Raw genomic sequence first — 14,415 nt, 5'->3', positions numbered from 1 at the left:
TCTATCTTAAGTATGGAGTCACAACTAGATGTATCATTTTATCCACATATAGGATAGACTAAGTGAGAAAAAGTTGTATCTTCTTATTAAACATTTTTTTTTTTATAATTTCAAATACCTTTTCATGCTTATCATCGATCTAAGAATCTTGTTAAACAAAAACTTGGCCAATGAAGGCATGAACTTATAAATGTAGTATATCGCTTATCTATTTTTTTTTGTTAATTTGATTTTTATTTTTGACACAAATAAGAACAAATATCATGAAATTGGCTAATGGCTATCTCATTTATTACAAGATAACAAATGACATGCTCATACGCAAGTGTTACCGGACAGGGTTATGAAACAAATTATGAATTTGATATAATGAGATCTTCTCATGATCTCATCCACTGCTTTCTTCCTATAAACTGGTATCAATTGCATACCTGACATAAAACAAGCCTCATGAATCATGGTTTCACTAAATCTAAAGAACATCATTAGTCATGATTTTCAAAAACTTGAATTTGATCACCTGAGGACATATTGCCTCATCATCTTCTCATGTTACATAATGTTTATCTCTTGGTTTAGGAGAAAAGAGCAACCATTTCAATGCCCATTTTTGTGAAACAAATTTTTTTTTTTGTTCACACGAGCTTTGATTCAATCCTCTACACAATCTGTGGTATCTTCCCTCGTCAAGAAGTTGTTACCAGCCGGGTTGGAGTCTTCAGAAGACTCTCCAAACTCCTCTTTGTACATTTCTTCTATCATTGGTTTCCATAGCCGTACTCTTGCATTTATGAACCAATTTGAGACCTGAAGCAACAATAAAGGCACCAACATGAGTATCACAACAAAGGTAAAAAAAGTAGGGTTAAGTTTTGGACAAGGAATTACTTGGTTTTTAGTTAAACCTGTCTGAGATGCCAGCATTAACTTTTCAGAATCATTAGGATAACTGCATAACCAGATATCAATCAGCATTTTTCTTAAGGCAAGTAGTGACTTAAGATTAAGAAAACAAGAACATAATTTGAATAGCTTACGGGTGGAGAAAGTGCTCAAAGAGCCATGAGCGAAGAATTGCCACAGAGGTTTCAGGCAAGCCTCTGATGGGTCTCCAAACTTGGCGTTGGCTTTGGATCACACGAAGTTGTTGGAGAGACATTCTACTCTGTCTACTGTCTCTATCAAACAAGCTTAGTTGAGACAAGCCGCTACTGATCTTAGGTAAATCCTGAAAGAGTTTTCTTTTCTCAGCATTTATTTGTGACAATATGGCATCTCTCAAGCTGCAGAAATGCCTTGACATGGCTTGGAGTGCCAAAGCAGTGTAACACTTGGCAGCTCCCAAACCAGCTATCATTTCAAAGGATGATACCACTTCTTCCATTTGATGGTAGTATTTCTCACACCTGGCCTCAACCTTAAAATTGACCACAACACAAAAAGAAAAGAAAAGACATTAGTTTCAACTTTCACCTTTCAAGTCCAAAGGCATATCCAAGTTAGTGAGAGCAAACCAACCTCATCTAACAAAGAAATCAACCTTGCAATTTTGATTTGATGTTCATGTTTGTCAGCCAATAAGGGTCCATTATTCCTCAACTCTGCCTTCAACTCCGAGGAGAGAGTCCTAGCACCTCCTCTTCCCCCACGAAACAACTTCTCAGCATACTTCTCATTGATTCTATCAACCACATTTCCACCAACATCAACAAGATCTTCAAGAAGGGACTGAACCGGTTTGAGGTACCTCGAGTTCCCAATGACAGAAACAAAAGACTCAGCAGCATAGGAGGTGGAAGGAGAACGGTTTAATGGGGCAGAAGAGGAAGCAAAAGAGGCACTTGCAGCGTTGAAAAAGTAGTCACTGGTTAGATTCTGAGGTTCCACTGGTGGATTACAAGCCTCACGTGGCTCTTGTCCAGAGATGAAGTAATTGGGGTTCATGAGAGCAGGGTTTAAGGGTCTTTGATGCATGTGAGAGCCTAAAGAAAGAGAAAGCCCTTGAGTTTGGTGATGAATGCTCTCATTTGCTGCTGCACCAAGAAGATCCATCAGATGCCTTGTGTGGCTGATCTCAGAGCCTTCAGCTACTCCAATGCTGGGAAATACTCCCAAGGCCTCAGAAAATGCATTGTTGTGCCTCATGGAAGAGGCATAAGCATCAAGCTCTTGGTTCTCAAATTGGTTTTGATGGGTGATGGAGTTGGACATAACGAGGAGAGTTTGTGAGATAGTTAGTGTTGTTGGTTGTAAACAAGTGTGTAAGTGTAACTAACAAAGTGAAGAGCATGGGCTATTGGAAATTTTAGAGTTTCGGAAATGCGAACCCCATGTCATCGTGATTTGTAAAAAAGATAGAATGAGGAAAGGGGGGTTGGAAGGCAAGTGGATACTGTTTTGGACGTACTGAAGAAACTATTTGAGTAAAAAGGTATGTGAAGATAGGACTTAATAATACACAGAAGTGGAGAATCCGTACCACGTCGCACAATGGCCATCGATGTTCACCAGTGGCGAGGATAATCAGTGGTCACAATCAACTCCGAAGTTTCAAGGTGGAGAGAGAGAAGCAAAGCCATTGATCATGGGGAAAGGAAGCTCTAGTGTTATTCAGTAAAAAAATGTGAGTGACAACTCTAACCAAATTTGGAGTGTGCCAAGATCACACAAGAGAAGACATATTATTAGGACTAGGAGGTGGTAGTGTCAAGACTCGAGAAGAGAAGAGGGTTAAAACTTAAAAGTTAAAACACAACACAAGCTAGCAACCTTGAAAACAAGACAACGGTTGTACAACTGTTTCATCCACTAATTCGAACTACTTATTGGCAGTTAAGATGCAAAGAAACTTCCTACTTATTTGTGTAAATATTTTATTTACAAAATTAAAGAATTTAATTAGAATATAATGCACTAACAATAAATAAAAAAAGTTATACTGACATTCAATTGCTAACTTTATAATCACTAATTAAAAATTATATCATAGTAAACAATTTCTGATTAATTTATAATATAAAATTATTTAATCTCCGATGATATTTCAAATAATATTGTTTTTGAAAGAATATACACATGAAAAATTAAAGTATCTCTTTAACAGGAAAAAAAAAAAAAGGACCCCAGTATAGTGACATAATAAAAAACATCAGAAATATAAAAAAAAAATTATTTGTGAATAACCACTGCAAATAACACGGAAATTCCTTAGATTACAAGTAACTTTTAGTAAAAGGATAAAATAAAATTCCATGGAAAAATAACTTTAAGAATTAAGACTTTTAAAAGAGTAATGCTATACCTCTGACTTGATTCACTCACAATTTTCTTGCTATCTTATGAAGTAAGTATTAAGTTAAAAAAAATGTACCTATGGTATAATTTTTTTATATTGTCATTCAACTACAAATTATAATAAATGTGTTCAATATCTTAAAAATATATTCTATGTTTACCATAAAACAGTAAGAAGATTCAACAACTTGTGTTTGTTGCCATAAATTATCTGGAATTGTATTTGATTCTTCTGAATGAAAAAAAAAATAAGAAGATTAGTAGAAAGATGAAGTCTTAAAAATAATTGCATAAATATTTTATCCACAAAGTTAAGGGTACAAATGCAAGTAGACCCCCAGGCGCTTTTATAGCCCTTGCAGATTCTGCAATTCAAGTTTCAACAATGATGTAAAATATGCGTTAGACAATAATTCAATGAATATTACAATAATTTACCCTCTCTTTCCCAGCAGATCTATATCTATCTATCATCTACCCTCAGACCTATTAGTCTATTGCACAGTTCTGGCCTTTCTTAAAGAAGCCAAGTTAATTGGCTATGTTAGAGAACATAGAAAATGACAATAAAATAAAATGGTCCCCAACTTTCCTGACTATAAAACAACAAGCAAAAGCATCAATCTTCCAGCTTTAGTCCCTGCAGTTGTATTTTTTTGGGAGACTCAAAAGCAGCTCTTGAAACAGTGTAAATCTCTTTCTTTCTTTCCCTCTCACCACAGCCACAGGGGGGAGGGGGGGGGGAGCCCTCCATAGGTTAAACTGTTCTGTTCATTGTATTGTTGTGATCTGAAAAAAGAGCAGAAAAGTGGGCTATCTTTTGCACACTCCCAGTTCTAGGATTGTCAGTTTGTGAGCCTGTATAAATTATATCTAACTTTTTTTCCTGTTAGGTATTGTGGCCATGCATAGGGATGTTGAAAGGACACTGATTATCACAATTCAGATTAAAAACTCAATTTAAATTAAAACTCAGAGGGAAGGAGGGTATGTAACTATGTATGTGCTGTTGAGCCTGAGATTGTTTTTGAGGTTTGTATTGGTCCGTTTGGATGCTTTAGTAATCATTGCGATCTTTGTTCCTTTGGACTCCTTCACTTGTCCCTTTCTCTTTCCGTAACCTTGCTCTGTAAAGGCCGCATACCTACATCAAACCCCTTCCTCCCTCGTCTGATTTATGAATCAACATACTATTAATAGAACTGTGCTTAAAAATACCAAAAGTTTGTGCCACTTCAAACCATAGACATAGACCTCCATGTGAATCCTGTTTCAATATCAGTTCTTTAACTTTAAAGCCATGAATAAACCATTTTTCTTATACAAAGGACATAATTTAATATTATTTGTACTGCTCATTTGCCTCCGTGCAAGTTATGAAGCATCATCATCATGATTGATCAGTGACACAGACTAAGGTGCGCGTATGGACCACACGACATGCCGTGAATTTACTAACAAGAATCAATACATTCACATCGTACTTGTTACCGTGCTGTTTTATTTATTTATTTTCTTTTACAAGATTCCTTATTCAACATAATGCACGAGACGTGTTCTTTTATCCTTACAAAAATTGCCTGCACATACATACAACCAATCATCTGTAATATTACAAGCGAATATATCTACACATATCTACCTGTATATTTTTGTACGGTTCGTGATTTGCATCACTTTTACGAACAATGGGCAACAAGAATGAGGAAGAAAAAAGGGTAGCAGCAGCAGCGGCAGCCAGCATAGGCTTTCTCTTTAAGCTTAGTGGAGGTACACCTCTCCAGAGATCATAAAATATTTTTGCTAGATTTCATACGACAAACTCATGCAGCAGATGGGGATTGCCGAACCTGTGTTGTTGCTTTCCTGAATCCGTGAAATGATAATCTAACAAATCAGCCTCAGGGGAAGAAGCCAATGTTTGATTACGTCGTTTGTGGATGGCATCATCAGACATGGCAAACCCATCACTTTCACAGTTCCTCAACTCCAACGCAAGCGAGACGTGGCCTCCCACGGTAAAGTTACCCAACTCTGATAAATCATATGTGGCATGAGTAGAACCCATTAGGCTCCCATCCCCACCGTTCTGGTTGGTTGAAATAGAATAAAGGTTGTTGTTGTTGCTCATGCCAAGCCTTTGGTTTTGCAATTTCCCAGTTCCAGGATCCATTACCACGTTTTCGGCATGGACCCCTCTATCCATTTCTGCATGTAATTCCGGCTTCAACCCATCATGAGGTTGGACTTGGACACTGTCAACAGTTACTAAATTGTCCTGTGACTCTTCCCATTTATTATTATCACACTCTTGAACATGATCTCTTTTACCTTTCACTGTGTTCTCAGATGACAGGTTGCAGTTCATCTCGGATTCTCCAAACTCCTCTTTGTACATTTCCTCAACCATTGGCTTCCAAAGACGCACCCGTGCATTGATGAACCAATTTGCCACCTGATGTCAACATTGGATGCCTCAACAAAGATCAGAAACCAACCATGGTACCGGACTGAAACTTAGGTTGTAGGTTAATTAAACAGGAAATGAAGTCTCAATGAAAATATTTTTGTTCAATTCATGAAACAAAATTATCCTGTACCTGGTTTCTGGTCAAGCCTGTTTGCCTTGCTAGCATAATTTTCTCTGAATCCTTGGGGTAACTGGTATCAATTATCAAATTTAAGTTGAGTAATTTTATCAGAATAAACTTGAAAAATTAATACAATTTTATTAATTACAGAAAAAAGAGAAAAAATGTTCAGGGTGAGGGTGATATGTGAATGTGACATACGGATGAAGAAAATGTTCAAAGAGCCAAGCACGGAGTATTGAAACAGAGCTTTCTGGAAGCCCCCTCTGAGGCCTCCAAGCTTGTCTCATTACACCAAGTTGCTGAAGGGCCTTTTGCTGTCTAAGTTGCTGATCCACATAGCGGAGACGGGGTATTCCCTCTTGCTCCCCAAGGCTCCTTTGTGTCACTTGAATTTGGCCACTTATGGCATCACGCAAACACCGAAAGTGGCGAGAAATTGTTCTTAAAGCAAGTGTGGTATATGGTTCTGCTGCTCCACACCCAGCAACCATGTCAAAAGATGACACCACGATCTGCATCTGATGGCAGTACTGTCTGTATCTTTTATCTACCTATAACCAGTGGTAACAAAGGATTATGGACTCATCCGCATGGTCAACACTCAACACTATGATAAATTCATAATTCATAACTAACGGCCTTTTCAATAGTTAATCATATTGTTCAAACGCTAGAGCAACAAATCTATTTTGTAGACAATTATAGATGTAACTATAGAGCAATATTATGTCCTCTTAATTGATCTTCTTTCACATGATTTGAAATGGAAAATATTAAATGAAACAAAAATGATTTGTAGAAACATTGCTATTTGACACCTAGAAAAATGAAAAAGTATAAACTTTGTGAACATGAATCGAATAATAAATGGCTTTACTGGTGGTGCACTTTCTCAATCTGGAGTGACAGCTAATCTTTCGAAATGAATTTACTGCGGTTACTGTTTTGGGCAATTGGAATCTCTGCAAACCGCGACAGTATATACATAGGTACAGCAGAGCCCTTTTAAACAGTGTAAAAGTTCAGAGGTTTAAGAACTAGAAAACAAAAACGCACACATACAGACATACTCCCATATAGAAGAGTAAAAGAAGAGAAAACAAGTTATAGTATCCAAAAAAATGTTTTATATAATCTTTTATATGTTGTATAGCCTATTTTCTATTCAAATAATAATCTATATAAACAACTACGAGTAAAATGGGAAACATATTACTAAGCCAATTATGTCAATGAAATAAAAGGAAACAATTTAATCTAATAATATGGACTCTACCTCATCCAGCATGGACAAAAGCTTTGTTTTCTTGTCCAACAAGTTCTGCCGTTCTCCAGGTGATAGTTCAATAGAAGCATTGGCAGTAGAACCATTAGCACCGGTAGATTTCCCATCCGAATCTTTAGAGCCATCTAATCCAATGTCACGGCAATTCTCTTGTTTTTCCATTCCAGGTTGCTTCAAAGCCTTTCGGACACTAACTATTTCATCAAGCAACTCCTGTGCTTCCTTAAGGTATTGGGAGTTCAAAATACTGTTTGAGTAACCTTGTGATCCTTGAAGGCATGGATCAGAGGGAACTTCTTTAAGACACATTGAGGTGTGGGGGTTGTAAAAACCCTCCTTTTTGATCATGTCATGAAAGCCTCCAGAAGACACAGATGCCATGCATTCAGCACTTCTCAACTCCTTATGTAGGTTATTAGCCTCATCATCTTTGAGAGACATAGTTCCCTTGAGGTTTGGAAAATCAGTCATTAGCGGCAAGAGACCTGTGTCGTGATATTGGTATTGAAATGGAGGGACAGATGAAGTAGAAGGCATGATTGTCCCGAGACTGAGAGATAAGCCATGACACTGCATGTTTTGCTCACTATCTACAATTCCCATTTGTGTCCTTGAAACAACATGGGAATCTCCAGCATAAGAGTTGCATGCAGGATCACCAGTTGCAGCATTGGAATGTCCATTAATAGATTGCATAGTCACTGTGCCACCCATAGCTGTGATAAACTTCACCTCATTTTGTCCTCCTACAGATTCACTGTAGTCATGAGGTAACAGTGAGGTCCCAGACATCATCTCTGCATAAGATCCTGAAGAAAAGGCTTGGTTGGGATACATTATAAGCTGATTTCCGGTTTCTTCACAATGGAGTCAGCTGGACATGAGTAGCGATGGTATTATAATAAACCCCCTGCTATTCTGTTTCGTTAGGTGAATAAGGTAAGAACCATGTTGAATCATTAAAAGCTCGTTGAATTAAAATGTCAAAACTGTGTACAACAGAAACTGCAGAGGATAATTAGCACAAAATTCAATCAATATATGCATAGTATAACCAAAATCACAATATATGCTTTGTCTGAGGATCAAGACATGTATAGCATGTGATACAGGCAAAGCAATTCAAACCGTCAAAATATGTATAGCATGATGAAGAATTTAATACCACTATTACATTATTTTTTTCACTTGGTAACTTTGATTTTGGGTATTTTGTCACAACAGATACGCACGAGGAAAATTCCTCAACGATGTACAAGAACAAAATTGATTTCTGGGCTCAAAGTTCAAACCAAAACTCCCTAACCAACCACCAAAACTTGCCTGAAACACCCCCAATTAACATTCTTCCAAACAAATGCAAAATAATCTAGTATTGTTATAAGGTCATAATTTTCTCACATGATCAGATCGAAAAAATTATGGGGATTTTGATTAAAGGAAGAATGTTGGTCTAAAATACATTGATGATGAATGTGGCACTCAATTATTAAAAGGTATGCAAATTCTCATGGGATGCAAGATGCAGGAAAAGAAAAAGAAAAAAATACAAGAGAAACAGAAGCACATGTGTATGCGCATACTTTCAAGTTTCAACTTTCATTATGAGCTACGTATAGATTGTGTCAAGGGCTTTGATTACTGCTGGTGGTGGTGATATATGCTTGCTGATTACAACAAAGACAAAATGAAGGGAGAAGAAAGTGATGAGAATTTCGCAAACAACATTGAAAAACCACGAAAACCAAGCAACCATGAAACAACAATTCCACTTGTCCAGAACGCAACGCTTCCTCCCCTTTTGGACCTCACAAAACAACGTTTCTTTGGTGAAAAAACGAAGAACATGACTCAAACACGGAAGCACCAATAAATCAAGAAGGAAAAAAAAATCTAATAAGATAAAAAATCCAACCCGCTTAAACACCTCACTCATTGTGACTCACTTGTGAAATTATAAACTTTTTTCCCCAGTCAGTCACAGTAACTTCCACATTCTAATTTTCAGCTTTTTAGTCATCAAATTCAAATCCCCCCATCAGTCCTGTGACCATCAAAGCATCATCTAACACCACAAACAACACTACATCACCCATCATCACCATCACAATCTTTTTTCTACTTTTTTGCACACTTGTACAAACACAACCCAAAATTAGAAGGGATGAAAGAAAATTAAAAAAAAAGAATACCTGAAAGTGAGAGATAAAGGCAGGGGAGTAAAATTGGAAAAGAGTGGTCTTAGAGCAGAAATGATAGACAAAAATCCATAAATTGTGTTGAGTTTGAGGTATAACCGAGACAAATGGCAATCCCAAGAGATATAGTATTTGAAACAAAGACCGACCTCCTTATCATTGGAACAACGGCACCAACCAATAAAAATATATATTATTATTAAATGGGAGAACTTGTCTAGTTGCCATTGCCAACACCACCTACTTTTTTAATTTATTTTTGTAAAAAGCAATAAATAATTAGTAAATTTCATGGTCAATCATTGTCGAGTTTCTCACGTGTGGCAAACGCCTCATGAAAATCGTGCGTGTGTGGAAGATGGGAGGGTGGTTGTTTGCTTGGAAGGGTTCAAACCCTAACCACCAGTTGGTGGACCTGTAACTTGTAACCCTCCCTTAAACCTCCACTTAACGCATACATAAACCATAACAATCTCTCTCTCTCTTTTGGTGCAATGAACTCAACACACCACAAACACAAACTCATCCAGCATATCATGGTTGGCTGGATTCGCTATTCGGGAGTAGGTGAAAGTGACAAATTCACGCGTGTATGCTTCATGTCTTCTATATGCAACTGCACCCCACGAATCATTTTGCTCCTTTTATAAATAATAATAATATACTCATCATTTTCATTTCATTCTATCACACCATTATATATATATATATATATATTTGTTTCTTTCAATTAATTTTAATTTAAAGGTCAAAGTAATTAAATTGAACCACCCATGTTTGTTACGTATTCTCTAACAGCAAAAGACTTTTGAACTCGAAACATTTAATATATAACTTTATCGCCTTCATAGTCCAGCATCCATGGCCAGTACATTAACATTATTGTTCTCTTGACTGTATAGTATATATTATATATTATATATTATACATATATTCAAGATAAGAATATTTCATTTGTGAGAAACTTTCTTCGTTCTTTTGTTCTCCATCTCATCGATCCCCCACGGGGCATATTTCATATATAAATGCTTTATTTTGTGTTCTTCAATTCGTATGCTTCATTGACTTTCGAGGGAAGTTAAAAAGAGGTTTTTTTCCTCTTTCTTCTTGACGATAGTCGCTAGTGGAGTTAGGTTCCTCTTCCACTACTTTTCAAGAATCCAATACCTTTCAAGAAGCAGGGAAAAATAAAGATATATGTTTATCTATTAACATTTTTAAGTAATCAAATATGAAGTAAAAAAAAATTATATATGAAGTAATTTAGCTTATTTTTTTATTCATAAATAAATTTTTTTGGGTTTCTCATGATATAAAACACCTTTGTATTTTTTTATATAATTAATATAAAGATTTACTATCGCTTTCACATATCAACTTATGTTTACCGCCAGTGTTATATATGTTATCTTCATTGGCACTTGACCCCTTTTTTTTTTCAATTTGTACCTATAATAACAACCGGAGATAGCGATGTAGAACTTATATCTCACAACGCACACATTCATTTAATTGTTTGAAAATGTTAACCACAATGCCAATGTTAGACCCCGTATCCTCATACCAAACAAAAAATAATGAGCATTTACGTAGATATTAGTGTTTGCTTTAATTTGTTAAACGATCTATTCTATAGATGTGATGTTTATCCATGGTAGTGGCAAATCAAATATGTTATGGGTTCCTCTGATTAAATGCGTAATTAGTAACCTACAACTACAATGAAGCAGCGTTGATGAAAGCAAGTTAGTTAATTATATTTGTGGTACCATTTTACCAAAAGAAACTCCATCTGGTATCAGCAGTGTTTTGGCCAAACCAGTAAAATACAGTTTTTTGCATCCATCCCTCCCTTTCCTCAAATATTTATATATAGTTTAATCGAAAAAGAAAGAAAAAAAAATATTTATATATAGTTCATTTCATCTTCAAATTAACCTCAAATATTTAACTGAAAATTTCTTCCTCTGATTAAGGTTTAAGTACGGATTAGGTCGAGTAATCTCTAGCTTAACATGGCCAAAATTTTGGACTAAGTCATTTATTTGAACTAGAAATTAATTGATTAAAATTTGAAATATTATTGGGAAAAACCCAAGTCCCACATGGACTAGAGATTAGGTAATTGAATAGTATATAAGTGGAAAGCAACCCTCATCTTACAAGCCGGTTTTGTAGGGTTGAGTTAGGCTTAATCCACTATTCTAACATGGTATCAGAGCCATTTAGATCCACTTTAAAAATGGGTCACCCACCATTGATGCATGCCTCATAGGTATGAGGGGATGTATTGGGAAAAACTCAAGTCCCGCCTATCCTAGATCATTAAAAAAGGGTCACCCATCATTTATCCACGTACCAAGCCCAATAGTATTGGACGTGAGGGGGTGTATTGGAAAAAACCGAGTCCCACATCGACTAGAGATTAGGCAATTAAATAGTATATAAGTGGAAAGCAACACTCACCTTAAAAGCCGGTTTTGTAGGGTTGAGTTAGGCTTAATCCACTATTATAAGATGGTATCAGAGCCATTTAGATCCACTTTAAATGGGTCACCCACCATTGATGCATGCGCCAAAGGCATGAGTGGGTGTATTGGGAAAAACCCAAGTTCCGCCAATCCTAGATCATTAAAAAGGGTCACCCACCATTTATCCACGTACCAAGCCCAATAGTGCTGGACGTAAGGGGGTGTATTGAGAAAAATCTAAGTCCCACATCGACTAGAGATTAGACAATTAAATAATATATAAGTGGAAAATAATCCTTACCTTACAAAGCCGGTTTTGTAGGGTTGAGTTAGGCTTAATCCACTATTTTAACAAATATGGGTTGAGTTAGGCTTAATCCACTATTTTAACAAATATATATGTGATCATACTGAATTAATCGAAGGTTTAATAGAATGTATTAGTATTAACATTATGTATGTCATAGAATAAATAGAATATAATTAATGTATATTTTGTAGTATACATATATATATATATATATATATATAGGAGGGTTCAAACGACACCGGTGTAACTTTTACTAAGTGTTACACCGTTCAATAACTTTATATTAAATGTGAATTTTAAAAATCCAACCGTTAGATGGAAAGTTCATATCTCTTAGATCATATATGTCAAATTTTGTTAAAATTGAACAACAAATTGAAAGTAATCAAAGTGTTCATATTTTAGTATATTTTAAAATGTATATATTACGTCAATTTTGTTTTATGAGAATGAAGTATCAAATCATCTTAGATTAATATAAAATTTGATATATATGATCTAAGAGATATGAACTTTCAATCTAACGGTTGGATTTAAAAAATTCACATTTAATATAAAGTTATTGAGCGGTGTAACACTTAGTTAAAGTTACACCGGTATCGTTTGAACCCTCCTCATATATATATATATATATATATATATATATATATATATATATATAATATCTTTATGAAAATAATCCAAATTCATCCTAAAAGATGTATAAGATATAATTTTGAAATTCAAATCCATCCTATCCTTTTTGAGTCAAACATATGGGTAGGACAAATTGAGTCTTACTCACCCTTAATTTTAAATAGTATTTTACTTTGTGTATTTTACACGCTAAATTTTTATTATATATAACTAAGTTTTATAATAAATTATACATCTAAATAAATAATATATTTAAATATATCAATTATATTTAAAATTTGAATAAATAAATATTTTTAAACATTAATTATATTTTTATATTTCAGTAAGAGATTATTTTAATTATTGATAATTAATTAAAAAATATTAAATTTTAATTCATAAATAAATATAATACTAAAAAATGAATTTGATAAAAAGTTTAAAAAATTTCTAAAAATGCTCATATAAAAAAATAATTCCTAAAAACATTCTCACACAAAATAGTCATTTATGTTTAATATACAATAGTTAATTATTTAGCATCTAAGTTATTGCTTTAATTATTTAACTAATAACACCTACTTCTGTAAAAAAAAAAAAAAAACTAATATCACCTACCATTTAGACCAATTAAAATAAAATTATTTCAATTTAATTGATCGTTGTCTTGAATATAAATTCTAAATACTATATATTTACGGCAAATACTCATAAGACTATTACATAAAAAAAAATTATATAAATTTCAATAGGATTCTCTTTACTAAACGCATGATCCATGCGATCTCAAAATATTAATTAAAAAAAGTTATTTAAAATGATGGAACTCTTGAATAGGCTTGTAAATCTAATGACAAACTCCTGAATAAGTGGTGGGCAAGGACGGAGCCAAGGGGGGACCTACGGGTGCCACGGCCCCCCCAAAAATTTTAATTTTTTTTTATATACATATATATTACTATATGGCACCCCCTATTTTTAATATAAACTCATATTTTTAATATAAACTCGTATGTATATTACTATATGGCACCCCCTATATGGCACCTCCAGTATTGAAATCCTGGCTCCGTCCCTGGTGGTGGGTGAGTTTTGTAAAGGCAGACCCTTTTCCTTTTTCTCTTGAGGAAGAAAATAATTATTGAATTCAACATTTTGAGGCAATTGTGTGGAGAGCTAGCGTTGGATTTGGAGGGGTTCCCATAAATATTCTATTGGTTAGCAAGTCAGGTTAATTGTTAGGAAACAAAGGTGGGTAGGAAAACTCATATAGCTAGCTTTCTTTAAGTTTCTCCCAAGGAATGAGATTTCATTAATTCAAATTAGAGCAAGGCACTGTATCAGGTGGAAAATCTTCAGCCTAATTATGGCCATGGCCGTCAAAATTGAAAAGCAAACTTATCAATCATCCTAATAGTTTTTAATGAGAGGAACAAAAATTTCACATTCAACATAAATTTACTAACACATGAATAACAAATACTGATACACCAAATGCTTAAACAAAGACTCTAACACCAAATGCTGAAAGTTTTTAAGTTTAACGTGTATTGAATTGACTTACCTTACATGTTATAAACTCTCCTTATAACATATATAGATAATAAGTTAACAATATTCTTAAAATTAAAAAAAAAACTTTATT

The 14,415-nt window shown here is 34.6% G+C and overlaps 2 protein-coding genes across 5 annotated transcripts; both read right to left on the bottom strand.

The window, feature by feature from the left end:
- Window positions 1-261: 261 nt before the first annotated feature.
- Window positions 262-2,836, bottom strand: LOC109802525 (BEL1-like homeodomain protein 11). Of its 2 annotated transcripts, XR_014433611.1 has the most exons (5): window positions 1,519-2,836; window positions 1,038-1,417; window positions 889-949; window positions 521-807; window positions 262-431 (listed from the first exon to the last, which is right to left on the bottom strand). XR_014433611.1 is itself a non-coding variant. In XM_020363922.3 (4 exons), the coding sequence occupies exons 1-4, from the start codon at window positions 2,209-2,211 to the stop codon at window positions 652-654; spliced, it is 1,290 nt and encodes a 429-aa protein (XP_020219511.1). In that variant the 5' UTR covers window positions 2,212-2,836; the 3' UTR covers window positions 262-651. The 2 variants fall into 2 exon arrangements, 1 of the variants encoding a protein (XP_020219511.1); XM_020363922.3 differs by having other exon boundaries at window positions 262-807.
- A 1,939-nt stretch (window positions 2,837-4,775) lies between these two features.
- LOC109802049 (BEL1-like homeodomain protein 7) lies at window positions 4,776-9,937 on the bottom strand. 3 transcript variants are annotated; one of them, XM_020363252.3, is made up of 5 exons: window positions 9,366-9,937; window positions 7,165-8,178; window positions 6,087-6,439; window positions 5,895-5,955; window positions 4,776-5,749 (listed from the first exon to the last, which is right to left on the bottom strand). In XM_020363252.3, the coding sequence occupies exons 2-5, from the start codon at window positions 8,008-8,010 to the stop codon at window positions 5,105-5,107; spliced, it is 1,905 nt and encodes a 634-aa protein (XP_020218841.1). In that variant the 5' UTR covers window positions 8,011-8,178; window positions 9,366-9,937; the 3' UTR covers window positions 4,776-5,104. The 3 variants fall into 3 exon arrangements, with proteins under 3 accessions (XP_020218841.1, XP_029128055.1, XP_020218842.1); XM_029272222.2 differs by having other exon boundaries at window positions 7,165-8,162; XM_020363253.3 differs by having other exon boundaries at window positions 7,165-8,091.
- Between the last annotated feature and the right edge of the window lie 4,478 nt (window positions 9,938-14,415).

Source organism: Cajanus cajan, chromosome 4 (genome assembly GCF_000230855.2).
Source record: "Cajanus cajan strain Asha chromosome 4, NIPB_CcT2T_4, whole genome shotgun sequence".
NCBI classification, from domain to species: domain Eukaryota; kingdom Viridiplantae; phylum Streptophyta; class Magnoliopsida; order Fabales; family Fabaceae; genus Cajanus; species Cajanus cajan.
The sequence above is the reverse complement of the archived record's forward strand: the minus strand, read 5'-3'. Positions and strand labels throughout refer to the sequence as shown.